Genomic DNA, 27,026 nt, shown 5'->3' on the forward strand with positions numbered 1-27,026 from the left:
GAGCCGTTGCCGTGCCATCTGAGAAGCTAATGCCTGAAAGTATGAGGGTGACCCAACAAAGCTGCCTCCCTGTGTCCACCATGTTCGGGGGTGAGAGGGCTTGTGAGAGGCCACAGGGGCTGAGGGGCACCAAGGTCTACACGGGACGCTTGTCTTTGATGCGTTTATGAATATGCAAATATGCAAATGAAACACCAGGTCTTCAAGTCCCAGAATCTTAAACCCACTTTGGGGAGGTGGACTGGGGATTTATTTCTGTATAGAAAATGGTTCTGCAGAGTGGGTTAGTTACCTTTCATTGACACATGACAATTGTTTCTACAGACTGTGATAAACCCTGCGTGGGACGTGTTTCTCTTTCGTTCTTTCTTTCTTCCTTTCTTTCCCGCCCTCCCTCCCTCCCTCCCTCCCTTCCTTCCTTCCTTCCTTTCGCCCTCCCTCCCTCCTCTCTCTCTCTCTCTTTCTTTCCTCTCACTGTTTTTTGCTTTCTTAACTACTTTATTATGGAAACATTTAAACCTCCATAAACAGAGAGAGAATTAATTGTACACTGACCTCCCATGGTTTCAACCTCACCAGCTTCAACAATTATTAACCCATGGCCAATCTGGTTTCAACTATATCCCCACCCATGCCTCATTTTCCAAAATTATTTTGAGTCAAATACCAGATATCACATCCTTTCATCTGGAAACATTTCAAGAAGTATCTCTAAAAGATAAAGACTCATTTAACAAAAATAACACAACACCATTATCACAACTAAAAACCAAAAATATTAATTCCTTAATATCATCACATATCCAGAAAGAGCTTACGTATAATTTTTTGTTTCAGTTTGTTCGTTTGAATCAGGATCCAAACAAGTTTCGTACATTACGCAGTCATGGTAACAGGTCTTGGGCATGAGCCTGTGTGCAAGCCGGCCAGCCCAGAAGGAACAGAACATCTGGTGGAGTGCAGTAGGCAGGGAGGTGGCTCATATGCCCACCAGGAGATTGCAAGGGCTGCACGATGGCAAGCACAACTGTCTTGTTCCTTTGTGACCATGCCCCTGGGCTCTAGGGATGAGAGTAGGATGTGAAAGAAGGCAGAGGCAGATCCAAGGACACTCAATGAAGAGACATTTTTGGTAGTGGTAGTTTTGTGAAGAACAGAGCACCCTTTACTCTATCTACTCCAGTCCACCTCCCCAGCCTAACATCCTGCAAAGATACCTGGGTCCCAACTTTCCAATCCTGTGGCCTCACAGACATATATCTGCAATTGCCTCCTGGAAAATGAAGCCTGGGTCCTGTGGAATCCTGTGATTTCTGTGGGGCAGGCATAGATGTCAGGTAGGTAGGGGGATTACCCATAAGCTCTGTCGACTGAAAAAATGCACAAATTGAGAATTACGTTTTATTCGGCAGAAAAAACTGAGGACTTAAGCCTGGGACACAGCCTCTCAGATGGCTCTAAGGGACTGCTCCAAAGAGGGCAGGGAGGAGCCGGGATACACAGGGGGTTTTGCAACAAAGACCAGGGAGTTGGAACATCAAAAGATTACTGTTAATTAAAGAAAACCAGAAATCTCAAGTTCATGAATTTAGGCCTTTCCTACATATGGGAAGATGCAAGGGTCTGGGCTTGCTAAAATCATTCCTTTGATAGGTACCTCAGCTATCTGGGGCCAGTATCCTGTGTTTCTTCTCATCCTGAGTCTCCTCAGGCTGTACTGTCAAGGGCAGCTGCAGCAACTGACTGCTAGATGGCCGGCATTCTGTGTCCATCCTGAGTGCCCTCGGGGCTCACCGTAGGGGCGGCTGTAATGTGATCATCCTTTGCTTACTGATTCGGCAGGCAACATTTTTTCATCGGCAGTTGGTGTAAGCCCCCCGCCACGTGAGTTCCAAAGCTGTTCCAGGGAGGCAACTGTGCTGAATGTCTCCTGACCTGACAGCCCTAGAGTGGGATGGAGACTTTATGGAATAGAGGCTCACCAACCCAGATGACAGGACCAGGAGGATTTGGGTGGAGTTACAGATGTCTGACAGGGAGATTCCCCAGGGCACTGGTTCAGCTGAGAGATCTTGTATAGTGGCATAGCTGGTAGGAAATCAGAAGAAGTCAGTCTTTGAGTTCCAGTCTAATTTCGGTCTTTAAGTGGCCATTTCAACCAATGAAATGGATCAAATGATACAGTGGACGGAAAGATGGGAGATGTCACGATTCCATGCCTTGCCATGTCATGACAATGATGCGGGAAGGGTTTTTGGTCAAAAGCAAAGCAGAGGAATTTTTAAGTGAGATGTCATTAGCAATTGGGTTATACCAGGGTCACTAAAAGGTGGGAAAAGGGTCCACATCATTTATCTGCCTACTGGTGGCCAGTCACTCCCCGGGACATGCCCACAAAAGGACTAAAGTGGGAGGTGGCATAGCTTATCTGAGAAGCTAGGCACCTAAGAGCAGCCCTTGTCAACTATTAGATAGAAAATAGGTGTAGGCAGATTCTTGACCCACGTGGCGTTTGCTGTGGTTTCAGTAGGTCCATTGGGCCAGTGGCTGGGTAGAGGTGGCCAAGTTTTGCATTTTTTTTAAAAATCACTTCCCTTGAGCAGCCTTTCTCAAGTACTTGGTGTGCTTGGCCTTGAGGGTTTGAGATTTAACAAAAGATTTATAAATTTTGTGCTTTCACTTTGATGATACTCTTTTTTTTATTGAAGTATAGTTGATTTACAATGTTGTGTTAATTTCTGCTATACATCAAAGTGATTCAGTTATACATATATATATACACGCACACACACACACATATGTGTGTGTGTGTGTGTGTGTGTGTGTGTATACACACATAATGATACTCTTAAAATATATTTTTGGCCAGTAATGAATTTGAAAAAAAAATGCATCGTACATACTCACAACTTCACCCACCTCCCTGCCTTTTATGGAGGACTGTGGCCTTGTGTACTTCACCCCAGGCCTTCTTCCAGGGCTAGTGAGAGGTGCTGGGTGGAAGGGAGGATTAGAGGTGGCCCCCAAAAGTTGACTTAGTGGACAGAGAAAGAGCAGGCAGCTACTCTTAGAAGAAAAGGGGAGGCCGGACAAAGGTGAGGAACGGGGCTGAGGAGACGGGAGTCCTTGCAGCGTCGAGAACTTTTCAAAAGTAATTGTTATGACTGTGTATGGACTTTGTGCTGATTATACAACCTCGGGTGAGATATGACTGCCTTGGGTCTTCATTTTCAGAGGACAATGAGCCATAGAGAGGCTTGAGAATTGCTCGAGGTCCCATGGGTGGAGTGGCAGGGCTGGGGACTGGATTTGTGTGACCCCAAGCCCCAGGTCGCCTGACCTTGCGGATTTTCTCCTGAATGAGGCAAAGATGTATGGGGATCTTGGTGTCCTGGCTCTGATGAATCAGCCCACGGAAGAAAACCCCAGAGAGAACATAAGTCTCCCAAGTTGTCATCAATATGGAAGCAGAACTTGAATCCCCACGTGAAATGTAAGCACAGGGCATATATTCTAAGTGGAAAAATCTATAAAGAGTTAAAGATTAATGGCCTTAGTGAGGCTCCGGCCAGATTTAAAAAGAACAAATCTTGCCAGACCAATGTTTTTGCTTTCTGGGGGAAGAATTATACAATGAAGAGATGAAAGGGAAGCAGCTGGTCAAACACACATTGATTTCTGGGCAGCACGTGACCTGTCCTCTGAGGACTTCCCTGAGATGGAACACAGAGCTGGCTGTGCTGACCGGGACGAGGGGAGGCCTCGGAGAGGAGGCCTCGGAGGGGAGGCTCACTGGGGTAGGACGGGCCAAGGTCACCTGTTCGGTCCAGGGCTAGCCTCAAGGCCTCGGTCTCTGTCCTGTCTCCTTAGAAGCAGTGGAGGTAAACACTGTTTAGGTGGTTCATGGAGGGTTTGTGTTTCCAACAAGAGAAGAAATAGGCCAGGAGCTCGTTGATACAGGGACAGAGAACACAGTTCAATTAGCGTTATCGTAATCTTTGTAAAGACTCTTCTCATCTGTGACCTCCCTTCCTGCTGCATCCTGCCCTCTGCCTCTGGATTAGAGTCCAGTGGAATGAAGAGCTGGGCATTAGAGTCAGACTGGTTTTGAACCCCAGGCCTACCATTTCCTAGCTGTGTGATCTTGGGTAAGTTGCTTAACGTCTCTGAGCCATCATCTCATAGGGTAGTTTTGAGGCACCTGGCCCACACATCCTCAATAAATTCTAGTTTCCTTCTCGTCCTTGTCATCCGAGGCCCTTCACTGTCTGATCTCAGCGTCTTTTCCCAGCCCTATACTCTTCTTTCCCTTGAGTCACTCTCTTGGGCTGGTGGCTTTGTCTTCTGTATCCTCACAGCCCAGTCTCACTCCTGCAGGTCCCTGGTCCCAAAAGCATTCTTCTCCTCCGCATCCATCAAAGTCCTCATGTTCCAGTTTCGCTGTGATCTCTTCTCCGAGTTCTGAGCGCCTGAGCTCTCCCAACACGTTCCTGTTGCTCACTGCCTCAAGCGGACAGAGCTTTGATTTCCGGGGAATCATGTGTGCACACGCCTGCTTCCGCTTCCTCAATGAGACTGTCAACGCTTTGTGGCCAGTGACTGTGTCTCCCAGCACCAGGTCAGGAGCTAGGCACACAGTGGACACACGCCGAGAGAACAGGGGGGATGTGTCAAAGCTGCAAGTGATGGGTGCTTTCAGCAAACACTTACCAGGCGCCTTCTAGGCGCCTGGAGCTGGGCTGGAGGCTGAGGACACGGCCATGAGCGAGACACGACCCCAAGGATGTTAAGTCTAGCGGAAGAGAGAAATTTAACAAGTGGAGGCTTGTACGAGGTGCTTCAAGGACAAGATGGTGGTTGAGCGCAGGGATGAAATCTTGGAGGACAAGTAGGAGTTTGCCTGACTGAGGGGGGAGACGGTATTCCCAAGAGGGAACAGTACGTGCCACATCAGAGAGGTGTAGGAAAGCCTGGTGTCTTCAGGGAAAGTGGGGGGTCACGTGTGGCTGCAGCATGGCTAAGGGGGAGTTCTGGGTGGGACGGGAGGGATGGCACGGTCTGACACAGTGGAAGAAAATGTTGGAGGGACAGGTGGAGCCAGGCCATGGGGACCCTTAGATGCTGCAGCAAGGTACTTGGCCTCTGTCCTGAGGGAAAAGGGCGGCTGAAAAGTGGCCGTGAGGGAAGGGAGAGACATGCAGTCATGGTAACAGGTCTTGGGCATGAGCCTCTGTGCAAGCCGGCCAGCCCAGAAGGAACAGAACATCTGGTGGAGTGCAGTAGGCAGGGAGGTGACTCATTTGCCCGCCAGGAGATTGCAAGGGCTGCACGATGGCAAGCACACCTGTCTTGTTCCCTTGGGACCATGCCCCTGGGCTCTAGGGATGAGAGTAGGATGTGAAAGCCTTCTGTCCACCATCCACAAATCCACCATCCGTCCAAACAACCTCCGTTTATCCACCCTCTAGCACACAGAATGCATCCAGCACCTACCCATTCACCCATCAAACCACTCATTCATGCACAGCAGCACCCCAGTCCATTCCAGTCTTTCCAGGTCAGGCAGTTTCAATGGAGTTCTCCTCATTGACCCTTTGACCTTCCTCTGACTCACAGGGACGGGAAACCCTTTGTCAGCCTCAGTCACCTGATACAAAGCGATCCCAACATGGGTTTGGAGGAGGAGAGGTCCCCGGGGACCAGAGTGGGGAGGGAGGGCTTTCTGGAAGGTGGAGCCTGAGAGGGTCCCAAGGAATGAGTGGTGTTGAGAGAGGCTTAGAGAAGCAGGAAGGGTGTCCCAGCTTAGAGAAAAGGCTCACACAAACAGTGGGAAGCGGGAAACCATGGTTGGTTACAGACATGATCTCAAGCTGTCCAGAGGAGAGGGTTCCTGGATGACCATTCAGAGAACAGGCAGGAGCAAAAGAGAGTGACCAGGGCTTCCCTGGTGGCGCAGTGGTTAAGAGTCCGCCTGCCGATGCAGGGGACACAGGTTCGTGCCCCGGTCCGGGAAGATCCCACATGACGCGGAGCGGCTGGGCTCGTGAGCCATGGCCGCTGAGCCTGCGCGTCCGGAGCCTGTGCTCCGCAACGAGAGAGGCCACAACAGTGAGAGGCCCGCGTACCGCCAAAAAAAAAAAAAAAACAGTGACCAGACTTGGAGGCTTAAATGCTGACTGAGAAGTTGGGCTTTTCCCATGAGGTGAGGAAGGATGTTGAATGTTTCTGACACCAGAGTGACAGCAGCACAACGTAAAGATAGTTTAGCAGGAATTGCCTTGGGAGGGGGTGGAGGACAGATGCGCTCCATCTTCTAAAAGCTCTACAGAGGATCGGCCATGCTGCTTGCTGAGCAGGACACATCCCTCTGAATTTCTTCTTCCTTCTCCCGACTCTTAGATAGCGTCTTCCAGAGAGAGTCCGCTTGCCTCAGGCTCCTGGGGTTTTGTTAAAACTTGGATCTCTGGGTCCACTCCAGCTCAGTGAATCACAGTCTGGGTGAGCGCAGAAAAGGGCCCTTTTACCAGGCTTTCCAGATGATGCTTATGCACCCGGCATTTTGAAGGCCTGACTCCTGGCATCTTTACTGCTCGGTGGTCCTGGCCCCTTCCCTGCACCCTGACTCAGCACTAGAGGATGCCGGGTGTACACTGGATGTGGGGTTCTCCCATGAGGCTGGGAGCGACCGGAGGGTGGAGGCCTGGGCTTTCCTGCCTCTACTAGCAGGAGCTTGGTAGGTGTCTGTTAGTCAGTACCATGACGGGAGGACACCCTGAGCCTGGCGGCATTTGTGAGCGCTGAGAGAATTGTCTGAAACCATCTCCGTGGCTGGTCCAGGATTAACATAGATGTGAATGTATGGGCTTGGCCTGGCTGTTCCAGGAAGACAATACTGCTCATCACGCCCGCCATCACCCTGTCCACCGCTGCCCTGCTGATGGCAGGCTCTCCAGCCGGACTGCGGTCTGGTCTCAGTCACTCACTCACCGCATGTTTGAGTTAGCTTTCCTCCCTCCCTTCCTCCTTCCTTCCTTCCTATTCTTCCTCTCCCCCAACTCCCCCCGTAGTTACAAGCAACAGAAACAAATTCTGGAGAGTTTAAGAAATGAGGAAATTTACTAGAAGGATTACCAAAGGCACAACGAATTTGGGGAGGGAAAGAGGAAAAACAAATGGGACCCTCTATGGGGAACTGTCAGGACATGGCCACCAGGGCAGACCGACTCCAGACATTTTTAGTGGTCGATGTGTTCTAGATTTAAATTCCGGGGAATGAGCATCTGGCTGTGCCCTGCCAGACTGAATCCAGTGAGGAAGAGGAGTCCTTAAAAGGAACTCAGGGTGCTGTTAGGAAGGAGAGTGGGTGCTAGGCCTTCACAAGACCATCTGGGTGTTCACCCTGTGGGGCACTTGGTCCGGGCACTGTGAGACATTGAGCCCCTTCCTCTTGTAATAGGGAAGAACAAATCTGACACCATATTGGATGTTTCTTTTACTTTAACCCTTGTATTCTATTGCTTTTGCTACAAGTTTGTCACTAAAGGGATGTTGCCTGTAAGCTTAAATTATAAATAATGGTCCATCTCTGGGAACGCTGCCTCCCATGTAATGAGTGTTAAGCTAAAACACCTTGGTTTAGCTCACAGAAAACCTCCTGACTAGGCCCACCTGGCTGCAGGAAGGAAGACATTAATACATCCCCAAACCAGGACTTTACCCCCTCCTCTTTTAGTATAAAAGAAGCCTGAACACTAACTCAGGGAAGACGGTGCTTTGGGACACTAGTCCTCCATCTTCTTGGTCTGCTGGCTTTCTGAATAAAGTCACTATTCCTTGCCCCAAAGACTCATCTCTCAATTTACTGGCCCGTCATGTGGCAAGCGGTACGGGCTTGGACTCAGTAACACTCTCTGGGTGCAGTCAGGTCAGGGAGACAGCCACGGAAACAGGGGCACCCAGGGTGGCTGGGGCCAGGACGGGGACAAGCAGGGGCTCTAGGATCGCCAAGGAGAGGCTCTTCCCAGAGGAGAGAGAGGGAGGTCAGGGCAGAAATTGGGAAAGACAGGTCTCTGGATGACATCACATCTTGAGACGCCCGGGAAATCCACACTCACCTCACAAACGTCCATGTACGAACTTGCTGTCCCGCCAAGGCGCCAGTTGAATTTTGGCCAAGTTACGATGCCCAGTGAGGTTGCGAGGTCCAGACAAGGCTCTGGGCTGCTGCCGAGGAGTGACACCTGCCCCTGGCTTGACACTTCTTGTTCTATGCTTGATGCTGCATCCCCTGCAGGACCCGGCTGAGGGGACCGGCTCGCTGGTCCAGCGGCAGCCCATGTACTCTGCCCTCCCCTGGGAGGCCAGGCTCTCCCAGACCCACGGCTACTCAAGCACAGGCCTGTGGGCCCTGGGGGACTCCCTCTAGTTTCTGCCCAACCCGCCCTGGGCCCCGGTCCGTCTGCCCACAGTGGAGGGAGGAGAGGTTGACACCTGGCTGTCGTTCTACTCTCCCTTCCCTTTCTCCCTCCAGGAACGTGCATCTTCCACTAGCATCCTTTCCTATAGCACCACCCGCAATGGAACAGGAGTAAGAGGCGTGTACAGATGGCTGGGTTACTGTGCGATTTTGTGGGTGCTTACCCCAGTGCGGGAAGTGTCCATCACTTCTTTCCTGCCCCCCCTCCCCCCTTGCAGAGACGTCACTGCCACATGGACCAGGTGGACAAGTCCATCCAGGGCCAGTGAATCTCTTGGGGAATCTAGAATTGTGACACTGAGACAGGGGTTAAGGTGGAGGGTCACGTGGGCACAGGTGTGCCAGCTGCTGGATGATGAACAGGGGCTGCGGAGCAGAGATAGTCTGGGGATGGGGCAGAGCAGGAGGGAGGGAGAGAGAGAGTGAGAGGAGGAGGAAGGAGAGAGGGGAAGGGAGCGGGGGAGGGAACGCCAATTTCTTCTTTCTCTCCAGAACCCCATATACATGTTCTGTCCTTGGGCCCTCCCATTCCTGACATCTGTGTGACACCTGTGCTCCCACCTCTGTTATTTGGGTGACTTGGAGGAGTTCCTGTGTACCAAAAAGAAAAAAGAATCCTCGACTGAGGCGCCCAGCAAACACTAGGAACAAGGTTTGTCTGCAAACTGCTATGTCTCTCTAAGGCGAGTGAGCCCCTGAAACTCTTCCACACAGACTCTCTGTTTGAATAAAGAGACAGATATTGCAGTGGCTTGTATGAAAGGCAATGAAGGTGACTCCCAGCAAAGGAATACAGAAATGAAATTTTCAGCCGCTCTATGAGATTCTGTTTTCTAAAAAAATTCAATTTACTTAAAAAAAATCAATCTGGTAACACTGATTAGAATAAAAAGTACACATACCATTTGACCCAGCAGTACCACTCCTGGAATCTATCCCACAAATGCACTAGCTTAAAGGGCTTATGTATAAGGGAGTCTACTGCAGCAAAAAACTGATAGAAAACTTTAGATAAGAACTTTGTAAACTGCTCCTTTGAGATCTGTGTTCCTCATACAGATACACAGCCTCATGCAGAGGCTGTGTTCCTCAAGCGTGTGTGTATAAAAAGGATTCCAAGTGCAAACATGCTTCAAAAACACTGATTTATATAAAGTCAAACAGCTGTGTTTATCATGGGCTTCTCCGAGCTCATAAGATTCTTATTTGGATATTACTTTATGAAATATTTATTGAGCCCCTACTATGATCCAGGAGTTGTGCTGGGGAAAAAGAACAATGATCGAGACAAATTCTTGCTTTCAGGGAACTTGGTGTCACCATCGAATCAGTCATTTCACGAGTGATGAAATTCTCTCACAAAAGAGAGCAGGGAGCTGGGAGTACTGTGGGCAAGTCTAACTTAATCAGGACTCAGAGAGGGCTTCCTGGAAGAAGCGACTTGAGGCTGAGAACTGAAGAAGAAATGGGAATTAGCCCAAAGAAGAGGATGAGACAGCTTGCGGGCAGAGGGAAGGGTATATGCAGAAGCACTGATGGGCCCGGGAAGGGAGTGTGAGACACTGAAAAATGCCCTGGGCTGGAGCAGAGAGTGAAAGGGCTGCGGGACTGGGGTGGGTAGGGCAAGGATGGTGGCGGGGTGTGGGCGGGGAGCAGGCCAACCCCAGGAGAAGCCGGGTCTTCACCCTGAAAGCATGTAAAGGAAGCTCAGGAGGATTTTTTTTTTTTTGCGGTACGCGGGCCTCTCACTGTTGTGGCCTCTCCCGTTGCAGAGCACAGGTTCTGGACGCGTAGGCTCAGCGGCCATGGCTCACGGGCCCAGCCACTCCGCGGCATGTGGGATCTTCCTAGACCGGGGCACGAACCCGTGTCCCCTGCATCGGCAGGCGGACTCTCAACCACTGCGCCACCAGGGAAGCCCTTTTTGTTAAGACACCTTTACTGAGGTGTAATTTAAATCCCACAAAATCTATCTGTGTTATGTGTGTAGCTTGATGAGCTTTAGTAAATTTATATAAATGAGCAACCATACCACCATCTAGTTCTAGAACACTCCTAACACCCCCACAAGTTCCCTTGTGCCCACTTGCGGCCAATCCCCACTCCTACCCTTAGGCAACCACTGGTCTGCTTTCTGCCTCTATAGTTTTGCCTTTTCTAGAAATTTCTTACTAATGGAATCATATAATATGTCGTCCTATATGCCTGACTCCTTCCACTTGGCACGTCTTCGAGATTTATCCACTTTGTTGCAGGTATCCATCCATCACCAGCTCTTCCTTTTAATTGCTGAATCATATTCCATTGTATGGACAAAACACACTCCTTTATCCATTTACCAGTCGATGGACCTTTGAATTTCCCCAGTTTTTAGCTATCGTGAATAACGCTGCCACAAACATTCACATTCACGTCTGCATAGATACATGATTTCCTCTCTCTTGGGCGGATACCTAGGAGTGGGGTTGCTGCATTGATTCTAACCATTCCAGTGGGTGGGGAATGGTAGCTCACTGTGGTTCTCTAAAGACTAACAGGGCTGAGCATCTCTTCTGGGCTTATTTGTCATTCCTGTGTCGCCTTTGGCGAAGTGTCTTGTTTCCAGGATTCCACGTTTGGTGACTTGCTTGAAGGATTCGTAGGACTCAGAGGCAGTTACCTGTCTTGGCAATGAGTCACTGCAGTGAGGGGACACACGGCAGGGCTGGCCAGGGGAGAAGACACATGGGGTGGAGTCTGGAGGAGCCCAGGGGAAGGCTTCCCAAGTTCTCCCTCGGAGAGAGAACACACACAGAACACGCCTCTTCCTCCAGCAGTGAAATGCCGCAACACTGCTCATTGTTTCTCTCCGGGGGAGCCTGCCTGAGACTCAGAATCCAGGGTTTTTCTCGTGGGCTGGCGATGTAGCATTCTGCCCGCACGCCCTGCCGTGATTACCGACATTCCAAACTCCTAGAAAGAAGGCAGATGTTCACTACAAATCACATTGCTTGTACAAACAGTCTAGGCAAGCTGGTGTACCCAGATTCAGTGGCCCAGGCAGACAAAACAGCCTTATCAGTTAGACACGTAGGCGATATTCCAAAAGCCAATGTCTCAGATGCCAGCCAAGGGCCGGCCTTCTATCGAGCAGCGTCAGGCCTGCTAGGTTAACCCTCTCCTGCACATCTTCAGTCAAATCTTTGGATTGTTTTTAATTGGGTTTTTAGGCTTATTTTTAAGAGAGTCCTTTACATATTCTGGACACGAGTCATTTATTAGATACACATTTTGGAAATGTGTTCTTCAGTCTGTGGCTTCCATTGGAGTCCCCTGGTGTCCCTTGGAAGGAGTGTGGGCAGGGGAGGGATATGCCCAGATTTGCACACACACATAACTGCTCTGGGTCTGATGTGGAGAACAGATCTCAGGGGCCGGGAGTGGATTAGAGAGGCCATCACAGTGGTCCAGGTAAGAGACGATGGGGGTCTACATTGGGAGGGGACAGGGTGGATGGAGAAAAGAGGCCACATATGAGGGATGTCCAGAAAGTAAGACTGACAAGGCATGCAAACAACCATTGTGAATTTCCAACAGGAGGAAGAAAGTTAGGTAGGGCTCGCTAAACTTAACTGCAGAACACAATACTATTGTTTCTAATAGCGATATTTCCATATCTTTGTGGGATTTTAGTGTTCTGATAATTTGGGAAAGGTGGGACCAACCAGATGAACTTTAGGGTCCCTTATAGTGCCATGAGCAAGTCTTTTGGGGATTCTTTTAACAATTCTAAAATATTCTGAGGTGTGTGCCTAGGTGCATTATGATGGATTAAGAGTTACACACACACGTGTATCTAACATGTTGAGCTTTGGTCCAAGAAAATAACTTCATGACTGAAATGGAGCACAGTCTATGCCTGGAGACCCTTGTAAAAAGTGAAGGTAGAAACACTGTTAGCACAGGAAGTGTGAGGACGGGGAGAAGAAATTCATATTCATGTATTAACTCAGTTACCACATGTGCCTTGCAAGTCCAGAGCACTATCTGTTTAACATGGGATTTCACAGCATTCTGTCCCAAGTGATACAGACAGTACTGTAAATGAAAAATCCTTTCCTCAGGCCGGGATCCGGAGCTCCGCTCATTCGTGCAGCGTGTGCTATCACAGGAGAACCTTTATTTAAGGTTGGAGATTCTATTTACCCAGGAGCCCAAACCACTGCTTAATCTGTTCTTGCAAAATAGACAAAACACCCTGGCAAACTAGCTGCAAAGAAGCCCCGAGGGAATGCAGAAGAATGTGAAATCAGGTACGCAGGTCGGTGTCAATGCAATAAATCAAGAGCACAGCAGTGATACATATTTTCTCTTCTGATACCAAAAAAAGGGAGGTTACATGAATCAATGGGACAAAACGAGAGTATAAAAATTTATATATATGTATAAATAAATAAATAAATATATATATATACACACACACACACACACACACACACACACACACACACACACGTGGTAGGTTTTTTTTGTGCTGTTTTATTTTAGGGGACAATGTATGTGAAGGCTAAGAAATGAATGTTTTGCCCGGTGGGAGCCACAGGATACAGCCATGAATCAGACAGATGAAGGCATCTCCTCCAGCCTAGCTGGGCCTGGTTCCCTGAGCCCGTGGAAAGGCTGGACAGGGAGATAGATGGTGGTGTGCCAAGATGCCTGCTATCGGGCGCACACGGTAATGGTCAAGCCCTCCTCAAGGAGGTGATGAGGAATCTAGCTGGTCATGCTATTTTGCCCTCTCCTACCACAAGGCCTTTGTACCTGCTGTTCATTCTGCCTGAAAGCCAGTTGCCTCCATCCATCCCCAAGTCTTGTGGATTCATCTTGCAGGTCTCAAATCTATCCTTTCTTCCCTGCTGTCTATACTCTGTCATCAGGGTGAATCCCTGATGCCTTACGGAGCCTAAACTTTGTACAGTCTTGAAGGCCCCTTTCCAGAAAAAGAATAACAATTATGAATGTGAAATTACATACCTAAATAATTAAGGTCCCTCCAGGGTGTTGAGAAGGGCCTGGTGAGCGAGGGGCTAGAGCTTAAGCTTCCCTACGTCACAGGGAACCTGCTGTCTCTGGCTGGCATATCACGTGGTGTGTTTGCCCAACAGAGCCCTCGACACGCTTTGCAATCATGTTTAGTGGCGTGAATAGTTGATTCCTAGCCATCTCCACCCTGGACTGTAAGCTTCTTGAGGGGAGACCGTGTCCATTTTGCTCACCATTGTTCGTTTTCCTACTGTTTAGTCTAGTGGCTGGCATAGGAGAGTCCTCAGTAAAAGGATTTGAGTGAATGAATCCTGAATTTTGAACCATAATTATAATCACAGTACTACTATCTCCCACTCATCAGGAGTCTACACTTGTCAGGCCCTGACCATGAGGACCGAGGGTACGGGGGGCGGGGGGTAGGTTGGAAGCCTCAGCCTGTGAAACATGGAAGAGAAAAGCACTCTGAACACTGGGAGTACAGGGAGGCTGAGGCTGGGGCGCCTCTGAGTCAAGGATGTGGCATCTAATTCCTACTGTCTACAGCACTGTGTCGCCCAGAATAAACATGATTTCATGAGCGGTAGGGATCCCCCCTGCCCCCAAACTAGTGCTTTGTAAGAACAAGCTGTGGCTTCCTAATTTTCCCTCTTGGGAAACAGAAACCCCTTCCTCATATGCATATCCTCCCTGCCCAGCCATACTCTTAAACTAGTGGGCCTGGTGATTATTTTGTGCCCAGGGGACATCTGGCAATGCCTGGGGGCACTTTTTGTGGTTACAATGGGCAGGTGTTATTACCAGCTAATGAACAGAGGCCAGGGATATTGCTAGGCAGCCTACAAGGCACACGACAGCCCCTCCCAGCAAAGAATTCCGTGGCCCAGAATGTCACTAGTGCCCAGGGTGAGAAGCCCTGCCTCAAACCCACAGGCTCCCTCTCCATCACTTTTCCTGGACACTTAGAGCTGTTTGCTGTTTTCCATTTTTTTTTTTTTTTTTTTTTTTTTGCAGTACGTGGGCCTCTCGCTCTTGTGGCCTCTCCCGTTGCGGAGCACAGGCTCCAGACGCGCAGGCTCAGCGGCCATGGCTCACGGGCCCAGCTGCTCCGCAGCATGTGGGATCTTCCCGGACCGGGGCACGAACCCGTGTCCCCTGCATCGGCAGGCGGACTCTCAACCACTGTGCCACCAGGGAAGCCCTTCCTTTTTTTTCCCATCCTTTGCCTTCTGTACTCCACACAGAACAGTGGGGGCAATGTTGGAAAGCTATTCACCAGAGTAAATGTGATGGAATTTCAGCCATACATTCAGTTTATTCAAAACAAAATGAATATTTATTATAACACGGGCTATTCTAGGCCGATGCATTGAATGGCTTGCGAATCTTATTCAAATACAAATACTGAGTCAGTAGGTCTGGGGTGAAACCTGAGAGTCTGCATTTCTAACCAGCTCGCGGCCTGAGAATCTGCATTTCATCCCAGGATGAAAACACTGGGCCTGGGAGCACACTTGGAGTAGCAAATTTCTTGGCACTTAGGATACAGCAGCAAAGAAAACAAAGACTCCTGCCCTTGGGGAGCTTCCAGTTGGGCTAGAAAGTGTACTGGACCCAAAGAAGGGTGGAGAGGCTGAAGTCAGAGGCACTTGGAGTCTTAGAAAATCAGCTGGAAGAGAATTCAGAGGATGTCTAATCAAACCTCCCCATTTTAGAGATTGGGAAACTGAGGCTCACAGTGGGGAAGGGAGCTAGTTAACATCACGCAGCTTGCTGTGCCAGCTTTTGGGCAGGGCTGTTTGATTCCTATTCCCCTGACTTATCAGGGTCCTTAGGAAGTTCTTGAGGGCAGAGCTCATTAGGGTGGGGGGATGGCCAGCAGCTTTAGAGGTTGCAGGCGTGGAAGTCTGGAGACTCCCACGGGATGGCCCCACTACTCTCCATGCAGGAAACCTTGATTTCCTACTTCACTCATGTCCATCCCGACACACCTGCAGACACTGGGATATATTTGGGGAGATACTAGATTCTTCTCACTGACCCTTGGCGTTTCTGCACGATTAAATTTGTAGCAAAGATAAACCAGGGTAAAATCCTGGAGAAGTAAATTCTAAATGAGTTCAGTCATTTGGTCAGCAAGTGGAAAGAGTAAACTCAAACAGAGTTCGGCTAGTCAAAACCTCTTCCTAATCGGGAGTGGAAGGAAAAATCCTGAACACACACACCAGCTCCTGTGGGCACCTTTCGGGGCTCAGCAGAACATAGCCATCAACCCAGAGCTTAGAGAACCATTTGCTTGGTGTTGAAAAGCAATTGCTTCCTCCACAGCTGGTACCCGGGAATGGAAACTTTTAAATTCATGCCAGTTCGATTGGAACAGTAGCAAATTTCATGGAATAGCTAAAAAGAAAAGCAACAGCTGGTACATCAGGCATTAATAATATAACAAAGAAAGAAAAAAGAGAAACTTTTCATTAGTGCTTTTTGATGTCAATTTATTATTTATCCCTTCACCAATATTCAAACAGGCAGGCAGTCATAAAACATTCAAAACGATCTTCTAAAACAGTCAAGGCATCTGTTTTACCTCCGTTCCTTTTTAGAAACCTGGAAATCAGGAGCCCTGGCATTTAGAGAATAGCTGTGTTTGAAAAAATAATATATATATATGTATTGTATCAAAAATATTGTTTGAGGGGCTTCCCTGGTGGCGCAGTGGTTGAGAGTCCGCCTGCCGATGCAGGGGACACGGGTTCGTGCCCCTGTCTGGGAGGATCCCACGTGCCGCGGAGCGGCTGGGCCCGTGAGCCATGGCCGCTGAGCCTGCGCGTCCGGAGCCTGTGCTCTGCAACGGGAGAGGCCACAGCAGTGAGAGGCCCACGTACCGCAAAAAAAAAAAAAAAAAAAAAAAAAAAAAATTATATATATATATATATATATATATATATATATATATATATATATAGTTTGAGGATCACTACCTAGAAAGAGTTTAGTTTAAATTTTATCAGTGGCCAGTAGGCAGGCAGACTACGGTTTGTAAAGGAAGATTCAATGTCAATCAGCAAAGTGTTGCTTCCAAATTTTGGACTCCATGAGCATTACTTTGTGGAAACAAGGCATTGACAAAGCCCACTGTTTGGTAATTAGCATCCTGTCAAGTCTCTCCAATCAAGACCCGCAAGCTGCACCTGGTCCTAGTTAAAACATGCTTTGTGGGCAACTCTGATCTGACCCTCAGGGGCCCCCTGCCACGTGCAGAACTGCCTTCAGTGCACAGCCATAACTACCAGTTACAAAATAAGAAGGCCTCTTCATCCAGAGGTTCTGAGAGCTTCCGTCTAAACCTAATGACCTGCCACATCACTTTAACTTCTGTGATAAACGTCCATCCTTGTGATGCAAACATCTGCTCCTCCCCGAAGAAGGTATCTCTTCCTGGGACAGAAGATGCCTCACAAACAAAATCATTGTTGAAACAAACCAAATGAAACATGGAAAAACTCTGGAAAACAAAGACTGTAAGCGCCCTGTCCTCAGGACGAGACCAGTGGAGGAGGAGGTGGCCCTCCCCAGCTCGGCTACCCTTCATTCCTCTCCGGGGCTGGCGTAGAGGTCATGCTCCTTGATGTAGGCGATGACGGCATCGGGGAGCAGGTACTTCACGCTCTGCCCTTGGCCCAGGGCCCGCCTGATGTATGTGGCACTGATCTCGTTCTGCACTGGTTCCCTGGCCAGGTGGATGTTGTCCTGGTACCTCTGCAGGATGGGCGAGCCCAAGATGTACCCCTTTGGGTCGTGCCCTGCCCGGTCCACGCACACCAAGCCGAACTTCTCCACTATTTCTTGGATGTGCGTGTCTTTCCAGAGGTTGGGGGTCTGGAAGGTCTTCAGGACATCTGCCCCGCAGAGGAGCTTCAGCTCAGGCACAGCTGGAGAAACAAGGGTGGATCCCAAGAAAGTTACAGAAGGGTCATGGCCAGGAACGATAACATCATATTCTGTTTGAAATTTTCCAAAAATGCTTTTCTTGGAATATATGGGGAAATCAACATCTCCGTGTTCATGACTTAAAAAGAAAAAGCGTGTAAATGAATCCGAAGCTACTTCAGGGACGTACAGTTGTAATACTTTAATCAATAAATCTTTTAACATTGGCAAAATGCCAAGTAATACAAAATGGATTTTTTTTTTTTTTTTTTTTTTTTTTTTCCCCAGTGTTATACCACAAGGCTGTCTGTGGTTGCCGGACCCCATAGCAGAGTCCAAAGGCGGCTGTGCTGTACCTAGAACCCCGTCTTCTGATAGAAGGTGAGGTTCTTAAAGTCCGAGGACTAACAAGTCACTGCCTTTCTCAAAATCTATTTCAGCCCTAACACCTGGTATTTTTATAAGTACAATCTCATCCTAAAGGTTAATTATAAAGGATCTGTGGGTAACTAAAAGGTCTCTAAGACCCCAGCTGGTGACCTTTTCATCTGTTTTCAATAAAACAAAGCTCTAGAACAACTGATCGATGTGGCTAATCCTTTGGCATTTGTGCTACTAGAGAATGATGATTATGATGATTAAAGAATACTTAACACGTATTGGTTGTTTACTGTGGGCACTATTGCTAAGCGCTTTATGTGTTTAATCGCATTTGAGCCTCAGAACAACCTCAGAAGGTAGGTGTTATTGTTGGGCCCACTTTGTGGAGGGGGAAACTGAGGCACAGAGAGGTGCATGACTCATTTAAGCAGAGGAGTCAGGATTTAAATGCACACAGCCAGCCTCCAGCTGGGGCATTTGAAACCGCTGGGCTCTGCCTCCGCCTGCTGGCAGGAATTGTACATGCGTCACCCTGCCTGGATATTCCTGGCACCATTCCTGTTCAGGTCCCCTTTGAATGGGCTAATCGGAAAAGGAAAAACCAAGTCCATGCTAGAAGCAACCAGCAGGACCTCTAGTCCTTCTGGAAGCCGGTTCTAGCTTCAGTGAATGGCAAAGGCTGGGCTTCTAGGTCACGGGCATCTCTCAGTCACCCTGGAATCTCAGCTGGGAGAGGCTTCAGGGATACCAGCTGCTGGGGAAAACCTGATGTAAATGGTCCGTTTGGGCTCCTCTATTGTGAAACCTTCGAAGGGATCCGGACGTGGACCAGAGAGATGAGTTTACAAACGAGCACCAGACCAGCCGTGCACTGCAAAGTGAGAAACTAGAGATGTCATGGACAGGTCAGAGTTCTGGCCTCAGTCGGGCACCGGCTGCTGTGGGGCTGGAGCTGAGATCCTTCTCTGGGCCTCAGTTTCCCATCCATGAAATGGTGGCACTGGACTTGCTTACTCATTTTAAAGCAGCAGATGTAATTACAGAAAACACACTTCAGACACTTTAGCAGCATAACTAGGACTCTAGTGCCAGACTTCTTAGATTCAAATCCTGGCTCTGCAGTTTGACAGCTGTGTGACCTCAAGTTTAAAATGGGGATATTAACAGTGCTTATCTCATAGGATTATCTTAGAATTGAATGAGCTTAGAAATGTAAAGCACTTAGAACAGTGCTTGGAACAGAGCAAGTGTGACATATGTTAACTACTGTCCATCTGTCCATCCATCCATCCATCTTTACCTAGTTATCCACCAATCCATTCATCAGCACATCCATTCAGCACTTACGGAATATCTCCTAAGTACGTGGCCTTTTAAAATCAATAAAACTGCATTTAAAAATTATTCAATAACTTAGACCCTTTTCACTCATTTGGGCTGGTCCCATTGCCTACAACATGTATGTGGATCCAAACTGCTCTGCACCTGTGAGATTTTACTCTAATTTCTTATTTATTTGACCATTGTAATGTAGCAAGAGACCACCGTTCGACCTTTCAAGCAATGGGGTTGCTGTTATGTGGTCTTCCTATGGGGGAGGTTAAATGATGTGCACTGAATTCCTGGGTCTTCTGGGGTCTGAGGCACACCACCCAGTTCCCACAGGTCAGGGATTCTCGTCCTGTGGATTTCCGTGGGAACGATTTCCACATATCCACTTCGATATTAGATATTGTTTGAATTCATTAACAATGACAGTGTGGAATATGATTCACTCTGAGCCCTTGCCCAGAAGAGACAAGTACCCACACCTGCCCCGTCCCCCAAGTCAAAGGCATGTCTGCGGGACTGGTGTGATGGCCATACGCGTCTCAGATCCCAACTCTGGGCAGTCCTGTCATCAGGCCCCCCAGAGGCATTCACATCTCCCTTTCAAATCCATTCACATCACTCTTACAAAATCTGCAGACCGAGTGACTCTGACTGTCTAAGTCCAAAGTCTGTAAGTCTGAGGTTTTGAATAAATACTGCCAATTTGGTTTGTCCTAACAGTGATATAGTGACATAAATAGATGTCCGTGGGCATTTGGGGGCAGTGTGCTTTTTGAATGGCCACAGGCTTTGGAAAGCAGAGGAAGTAGAGATTAACACAGAAAGTGGGAGAAGCACCACCAGGACCTTTCCCTGTGAATGTCCAGTTGCCCTAACTCTTTGACATCAAAAGCACCAACCCTGAGGCCAGTCAGCCCTGGGTTCTAATTTCAGATCTGCGAGGAGCCTGGGATGGTTATAGCTGGTGGGCCTGTTTCCTCAGCTGTAGTAGGGATAATAAAGCCTCCTTCGGGAGTTATGGAAGTTGAGTGATGGAGAGAATGCAATGGAAATCTCCTGCTTAGTGCAGGCACCGAGGGTGGTGTCCAGAGCACAGGACTTCTGGGTCTAGACAGGACACCCAAGATGCAGCCAGGTATTGGCAACTGAAGGGTGGCACCCAAATTAACCTTGGAACAGTCAGTGTGAAATGGAACCAGATGAAGCGTCTGCTCTGGTTGTATGAAAGGAGAATGGGGCTGAGCTGTGCTCGGGCCCCATCAGCCAAGGCAGGGACCACATTCACAAGCGACAGAGGCGGCCTGTTAAGGGACTGAGGCATCATCCACCCCAAAGCGTGACGCCCAAGCAGCCCGGGACAAGGCAATTCACACGCCTCTGGGTGAGTCCAAGGAGGACTGCAAATCACAGGAGTGATGGGCAAAGCAGGGCTCCGGCGGCCAGAAAACGCTGAGCTCAGCCCCAGAGGAGAACAGCGCGTGACAAAATACACGGCACACAAAATGGTCCTTTAAAAACGTGTCACCAGTAACATACAAGCGACCTCATCAAAAGCCAGGTGAGAAAAAATCACCTGCCTTTTTGAAATTGCTCTAGTTCTTTTTTTCTGATGACAAACATGAAATCTATGTCAATTATGGGACGTATGGAAAACACATAAGTATTTAAAGTAGAAAATAACAGCAACAATAATTCTTTCTACAAAAAACTCAGTATTTTGGTGTATTTCTTCAGTCTTTTCTATTTAAACATGCAAATAGATGTGAAAGTATATTTACATATTTTTGTATACTTGAGATTACACAGTATTGTATCCTGATTTTTTTCCCATTCCCCTCCTAAGTGTTTCTCCATATCATGAAAACCTTTTGTGTGGATTCTTCATCCTATATATACAGAACATCCTATCTACATCCTATATATACAGTGTAACTTACTTATACATTCCCTTACATTTAAACACTAAGGTTGCTTTTATTTTCTGCCATTATAAAAATTGCCACGCTAAACATCCTTCTGCATGTCTTCATCCCAATTTCTAAGTATCTCCTCAGCCAGGTTCCTAGAAGGGGAATGTATCAAGCAAAGGGCACACACATTTTTAAGGCCTCTGCTATATTTTGGTAAATTGAAAAGCTCACTTTTCATTCAATGCAAACTTCCTTTTTTTTTTGCGGTACACGGGCCTCTCACTGTTGTGGCCTCTCCCGTTGAGGAGCACAGGCTCCGGACGCGCAGGCTCAGCAGCCATGGCTCACGGGCCCAGCCGCTCCGCGGCATGTGGGATCTTCCCGGACCGGTGCACGAACCCGTGTCCCCTACATCGGCAGGCAGACCCCCAACCACTGCACCACCAGGGAAGCCCTAAACTTCCTTTTTTAACAGTTACTTTGGAAGAGAACAAGATGAGTAGGATTTAGGGTTTGAACAGAGAGAAAGGGGATAAGGAACAAACCCCCAACATCATAGGGCCAAACAGAGCAGACTAGTAGCCCCCTGGAAAGATAAATCCAAAAAGAATGCAGGGTGAGCTTTGGCGGAGGGAAGGACTGGTTTCACCACAGGGAAGTGGGTTCCAATCTGGGCCTCACAGGACAGACAGGTTTTCAACAGGGAAGCCAAGAAGGGAAGGGGGAGGGGGGGCACACCAGGCAGAGACAGGGATTCTGGAAGCATCTGCAGAGAGCTGAGAAGCTGGGAGCCTAAGCATGGCCTTCCTCCTACCTCACTGGAAGCTACTCCCTTCCTTCACTGTGGGCTCCAGCATCCCGAGCGGCATGGAGTGCCCAGCACTTCCTGCCTGTGTGCCTTACTCAGCCGCCCCTCTGTCCCCGAAACATCCCCAGCCCCAGATAACCTGCTGATCCCATGAGTCATGGTGCAGGCGTCACCTCCTCCAGTCCCCCTAATCCATGTCTGGACTCACTGCCATTCACAGCCTGTCTCCAGCTCAGGGCAGGGGCTGGGCACCGGTCTCTGTTCTCAGCCAGCATCTCTAGAACCCTATTAGGAGTGACTGCTGAGCCAGAGGTGATTCAGAAAGAAGGCAGAGGGCTGAGAATGCACACTGTGTGCTGTGCTTGGGACTGGGGGACAGATGAGGTGCCCATGCTGGCAATGGAGGGGGGCAGACAGGGAGACCAGGGGAGTGTAATAAACATTGTAGAAGCTGATCATATAGGAGACTCTGTAGCTCCTTCTTTCTTGGATTCCCACTGTAGTGCACAGTTCCCCAAACTGGCGGTAAAGCAGTTCCCCAGCGGGCCTATTAAATATCCAGAGTCCCAGGCCCCATTCCCCCTCAGCAGGTCTGAGGCGTGGCCTGGGAATTAGCATTTCTAACAAGCCTCACAGGTGATTCTGCTGTGAGTGAGCCTTTGGCCAGCATTCAGGAACTGCTGCAGGAAACCTTTAGGGCATTTTCAAGTCCTTTTAATTAATTGATTAATTAATTATAAACATATATATATTCTTTTTCAGATGTTTTTCCATTATAGGTTATTACAAGATATTCAGTATAATTCCCTGTGCTATACAGTAGGTCCTTGTTGTTTACCTATTTTATATATATAGTAGTGTGTATATGTTAATCCCAAACTCCTAATGTGTCCCCACCCACCCTTCAAGTCCTTTTAGAAGAGTGTTTCCCAGTCTGTGTTCTGGGGAGCACCGGTTCTGAGAAACACTAATATGCATTAAAAAGACTCCCATGATTAAAAAGTGCTAAGCACGCCACGAGCCTCTTCCCTTTCTTTCAGAGTCACAACGCACATGAACATAGTAAAGGCTCTGAAAAGTCCTGCAGTAAAGACACCACTTTAAGTTTGCTTAACCGTGACATTCTGGAGTCCTTCTAATAGGGAAATAGTGTCCCCCAACTAAAGTTGGGAGAGCCGCTGGAGTGTTGGCCCAGTGGGACCAGCGATTCCCTGCTCATGGCACATCGTGCCCCCCCATCACTGTCGCTGCTGCTTATGTGCCTGAGGGGCTATGCATTTGACCCCCGGTACCAGGGCTGCCATGGGAGGTACTCTGAAATCACGGCTGACAAGATTCCATCAAACACCAGGAGTTGACAACAGGGTAGAAACCCAGGGCTACAAATTAAAAGGCTAATCCAAATCGACTTTACATGCCTTAAAAAATAGGTTTCCTCTTCCAAGTAAAACACCGAGTAACACTGCTATGAAGTATTAGTTTAAGGGAAATAATGGCACATTTTGTTTTCAAAAACACTAAGGCTTTCAAAAGCGGCCCAGCAGCACCCGGAAGTTGATCTCTGTGTAGCCCTGACTGTAATCCAGGTCACGAGCCCAAGTCACAAGTGTAGGTAAACTCCTTTGGGGCAGAAAAATCCCAATTTAGCATAACGATTTACAACGGATGGTTAGTTGACCTTTCAACGTGGGAAGTGTCACCCCTAGCAGGCTTCGAAAGCTCTTATCTGTGCCCAGAGGGCTGTGACTCCCGAAGCCCTGACATCTCACCCTCCCACAGAGGAGAGGGTCAGCACCCACCTGCGGGGGCTGGAGAGTCAACCTTGCCTTGGTCCAGGCCTTCCTTCCAGGGCAGAGATCTGAGCAGTTCGCTGTGATGATGCCTGTGTTGTAAGCATATGGGTTCAGGGGGCATCCACGTGGCCTACAGTCCCCCCAAACCACCCAGGGGGGGGTCTCTGATTTTAAGTCTCAACCTGCTTTTGTCCATTTTAGGTAGCTCATTCCATAAATATTTGCTGAAGGCCTACTACATGCCAGGCCCTGTGCCAGGTGATGCGTCTGGGTCCTCACAGACCCCCGCGTCCAAGGCAGCTCACAGCCTTCTGTGAGCCCCGACTGAAAGGAGGAAATGAGCAATTTCTACTCTTTTAGTATTTTCTTTCAATACCTCACTTTTTACAAAAAAACTGAATAGGGATTACAGACCTGGACTATTAGAATCAGACCTGAGTTCAAAATACAAATTTTCAGTTGTAAAGCTGGGATAATACACCTACTTTTTAGACTTTTGTGGAGGTAAATGAGCTAACACACAGTAAGCACTGGCACAGTGCGTGGCCCACAGCTGCCTCTCAAGATAGAGGCTCTCTCGGATCCTGGGCTAGTACTTTAGAATTTGACAGGGTAATGCTCAGAGCCTGGCTTGGAGCCAGACTGCCTGGGTTGAATCCCAGCTCCCCCGCCGGCCAGCGGTGGGACCCCGGGTGGGCGGTTTCCAGTCTCGGCACCTGCAAAACGAGGAATGATGACAGTGTCGGCTTCCCATGGATGGTTACGAAGATGAAAGGAGTTATACATGCAAAGCCCACCAAGTGGTGTGCAGCACAGAGCGAATCTCATTACATGTTAGCAGTTCAGATATGATTAGACTTACACCCATATGGCAGGCCCGGCTCGTTAAGCAATCTATCTTCTGCAAATCAAGAGATACCTGCGCCGCCTTCTTTTTAACAGAGCACAGGTAATCACTATGTCTTGTATCAATTTGATCTTCCATCTTCCACCTCCCGTATTAACTAGAGCTGTGTCTGGGAAGGAGAAGTGCCTGGTGGGAGAAGCATGTGTTTGTAGCCAGAGTGGCTGGGTTCAAGTTTAGGCTCTCCTGCTTGTACGAGCCTGGGTGAGTCACAAACACCCTCAGGGCCTCACTGACCTCTGTTAATTGCTCAGGAAAGTTAATGCCGGCCTTGTCTACCCTCAGTATCACAAGGCCATGAAGGCCAAAGGCTTCTCCCCGGCTGGGGAAGTGGCTGAATGCTGAGTATTATTTGGAGTGGGTGAGATTGCCTGGGTTGGAATACTGGTTCCAACTAGGAGCTGCGGAATCTTGGTGGGTGCCTTAAGCAATCTGCCTCCGCTTTCCTCATCTGTAGAATGGCAGACAATGACAGTACCCGCCCGAGAGAGCTGTTGTGAGGTTGAATTAAAGAGCTTAGCACAGCCCATCCACAGAAAAGTGCCCAATCAACGTTAGCTGTTATTAGTATCCTTACTCTCAGTCTGTCTTCCCCACCAGATTGTGAACAAGGAGCTCATTTAATTCATCCTTATATTCTTGGTACCTAGGGAACTGCTTCGTAAAGTCAGCTGAATTCACGAAGGATGGACGGGGGATAAATACATACATTTAATTCAGGTCCAGATTCCCTCCTGATGGTCTCAAGAGACTCAGCTGAGTCTTCTCAGGGCCTCGCTGGACTCGTCTGTGTTTCCATTACTGTCTTATTGCTTTGGTTTTAGAAAGCTTCACCTCTAAGGATTCACTCCCGGGTTAGTCTGGAATCTCGCATCAGACTGAAGTAGGTTTGGGTCTCACCTCCACTTTCTCGCTGTAGGACTTTGAGTATGTTGCTGACCCTTTCAGAACCTCTGTTTCCTCATCTGTGAAATGAGGCCAAACTCACCTACTTCTCAGAGTTGCTGAGCTGACTAGATATTATATACCTGGCACACATAGTAGGTAATCAATGAAAGCTGGTATTATTTTATTTTACTTCCTTGACGCTCCTGGTTCCAGTTGGCCCTACTTTGAATATCAGCTGGAGCTCTGAACTCTGGTGTGCAAATGATTATCTTTAACGCCAAATGCATCGTCCTCACAGACCTCCACTCCGCCTGTGTTGGGTGGGAGGTCTTCTTCCTCTTGTTGCCTGCCTGAGGGTTACCCTGGTGTGCCCAGCCTTGGGCCTGATGACTGCCCCTGGCAGCATGTTCTCTGTGTCCTCAGCAGCCCCTGGTCTCCAACAATACCCAACCAGAAGGCCACTGTGGCAGAAGCAGAGTCAGCCACATCGTGGTCCCGCCCGTAGATCACTGGTTTTGAAGATGGCCGTAAGCATGGCTTCAGAGTTCAACAGAATAGGGCTCCACCACTTGCTTATTTGTTGTGCGACTGTGGTTAACTTAGCCTCTCTGAGCCTCAGTTTACTCATTTGTAAAATGAGGACGACATAAGAGCATGTTTGCCAAGGGGCACGTGAGCTGCTGCTGGACCACATCAAATGGCATCGTGACCGAGGCCCTCCCCCAGAATGGGGAAAGGGCAAGTGAAATCAGTTATCAAGTGCCCTAAAAGCATGAAAGCTGGCCCAGATTTTTTAAAAAATTAGAGTAAAAATAAAAAACCTAATAAGGAGAAAAAGAACACTCAATAAGCCCTACAGTGAACTGACTTCATAGTGACATATGTCACTGTCACCATGATGCAGATTCACTGCTGAGTCCACCAAGAGGACACTAAATGGAGCAAAGGGTGGGGTGGATTTCTACAATGCTTCTAGAATCACCTAACTTGACAATTTTAACCAGACTTTCAATCTTAAAAAAAAATGCTTTTGGTAATTTGAGGAAAACATTAGTAATTAAACAAATTTTCGAATGAAGCCCACCCCAAATACTGACAAAAAGTCTTAATCAGCTATCTCATAAAACAGTGTTGACTATATCAGTGGGTTCTCAACCTTGGCTGCACAAAATAAATCACTTGGGGGCCTTTAAAAGTACCCATGCCGAGACCCTGCCCCAGAAAAATCCAAATCTCAGGTAAGGAAGGGTGAGCGTTTAGAAATAGCTTCCCAGGTGATTCCTACAGCCAGGACTGAGACCACTGGTTTGGACTCACCCCGGTACTAAGCACAGGGATGATTCACACACTTGGTGACTGAGGCTGTGGATCTCAACCCTGGCCTCACGTTAGAATCACCAGGGAGCTCTTAAAAATCCTAAGGCCCCGTCCTAGACCAATGGCATCTCAGTCTCTGGGGTAAGACTCAGGCTTCCGTACTTTTGAAAGCTCCCTAGGTGATTCAAGTTGCAGCCGGGGCTGAGAAGCACTTGTCTAAAGGGTACAGTTAAAAAAAAGAAAAAGAATGTGTCCTGTAAAATCT

The 27,026-nt window shown here is 48.4% G+C and overlaps 1 protein-coding gene across 2 annotated transcripts in view; it reads right to left on the reverse strand.

Annotated features, from left to right (window-relative positions):
* Positions 1-16,449: 16,449 nt before the first annotated feature.
* The window catches only part of NMNAT3 (nicotinamide nucleotide adenylyltransferase 3), a 116,038-nt gene continuing 105,461 nt past the window's right edge, over positions 16,450-27,026 (reverse strand). For both annotated transcript variants that reach the window (XM_060011337.1, XM_060011338.1), the window contains exons 4-5: positions 23,659-23,741; positions 16,450-17,430 (exon numbers count right to left, since the gene is read on the reverse strand). In XM_060011337.1, the coding sequence (XP_059867320.1) occupies positions 17,087-17,430; positions 23,659-23,741 (427 nt within the window). In that variant the 3' untranslated portion in view covers positions 16,450-17,086. The remainder of the gene's footprint in view (positions 17,431-23,658; positions 23,742-27,026) is intronic.

This window comes from Delphinus delphis, chromosome 4, assembly GCF_949987515.2.
Source record: "Delphinus delphis chromosome 4, mDelDel1.2, whole genome shotgun sequence".
Lineage (NCBI taxonomy): Eukaryota > Metazoa > Chordata > Mammalia > Artiodactyla > Delphinidae > Delphinus > Delphinus delphis.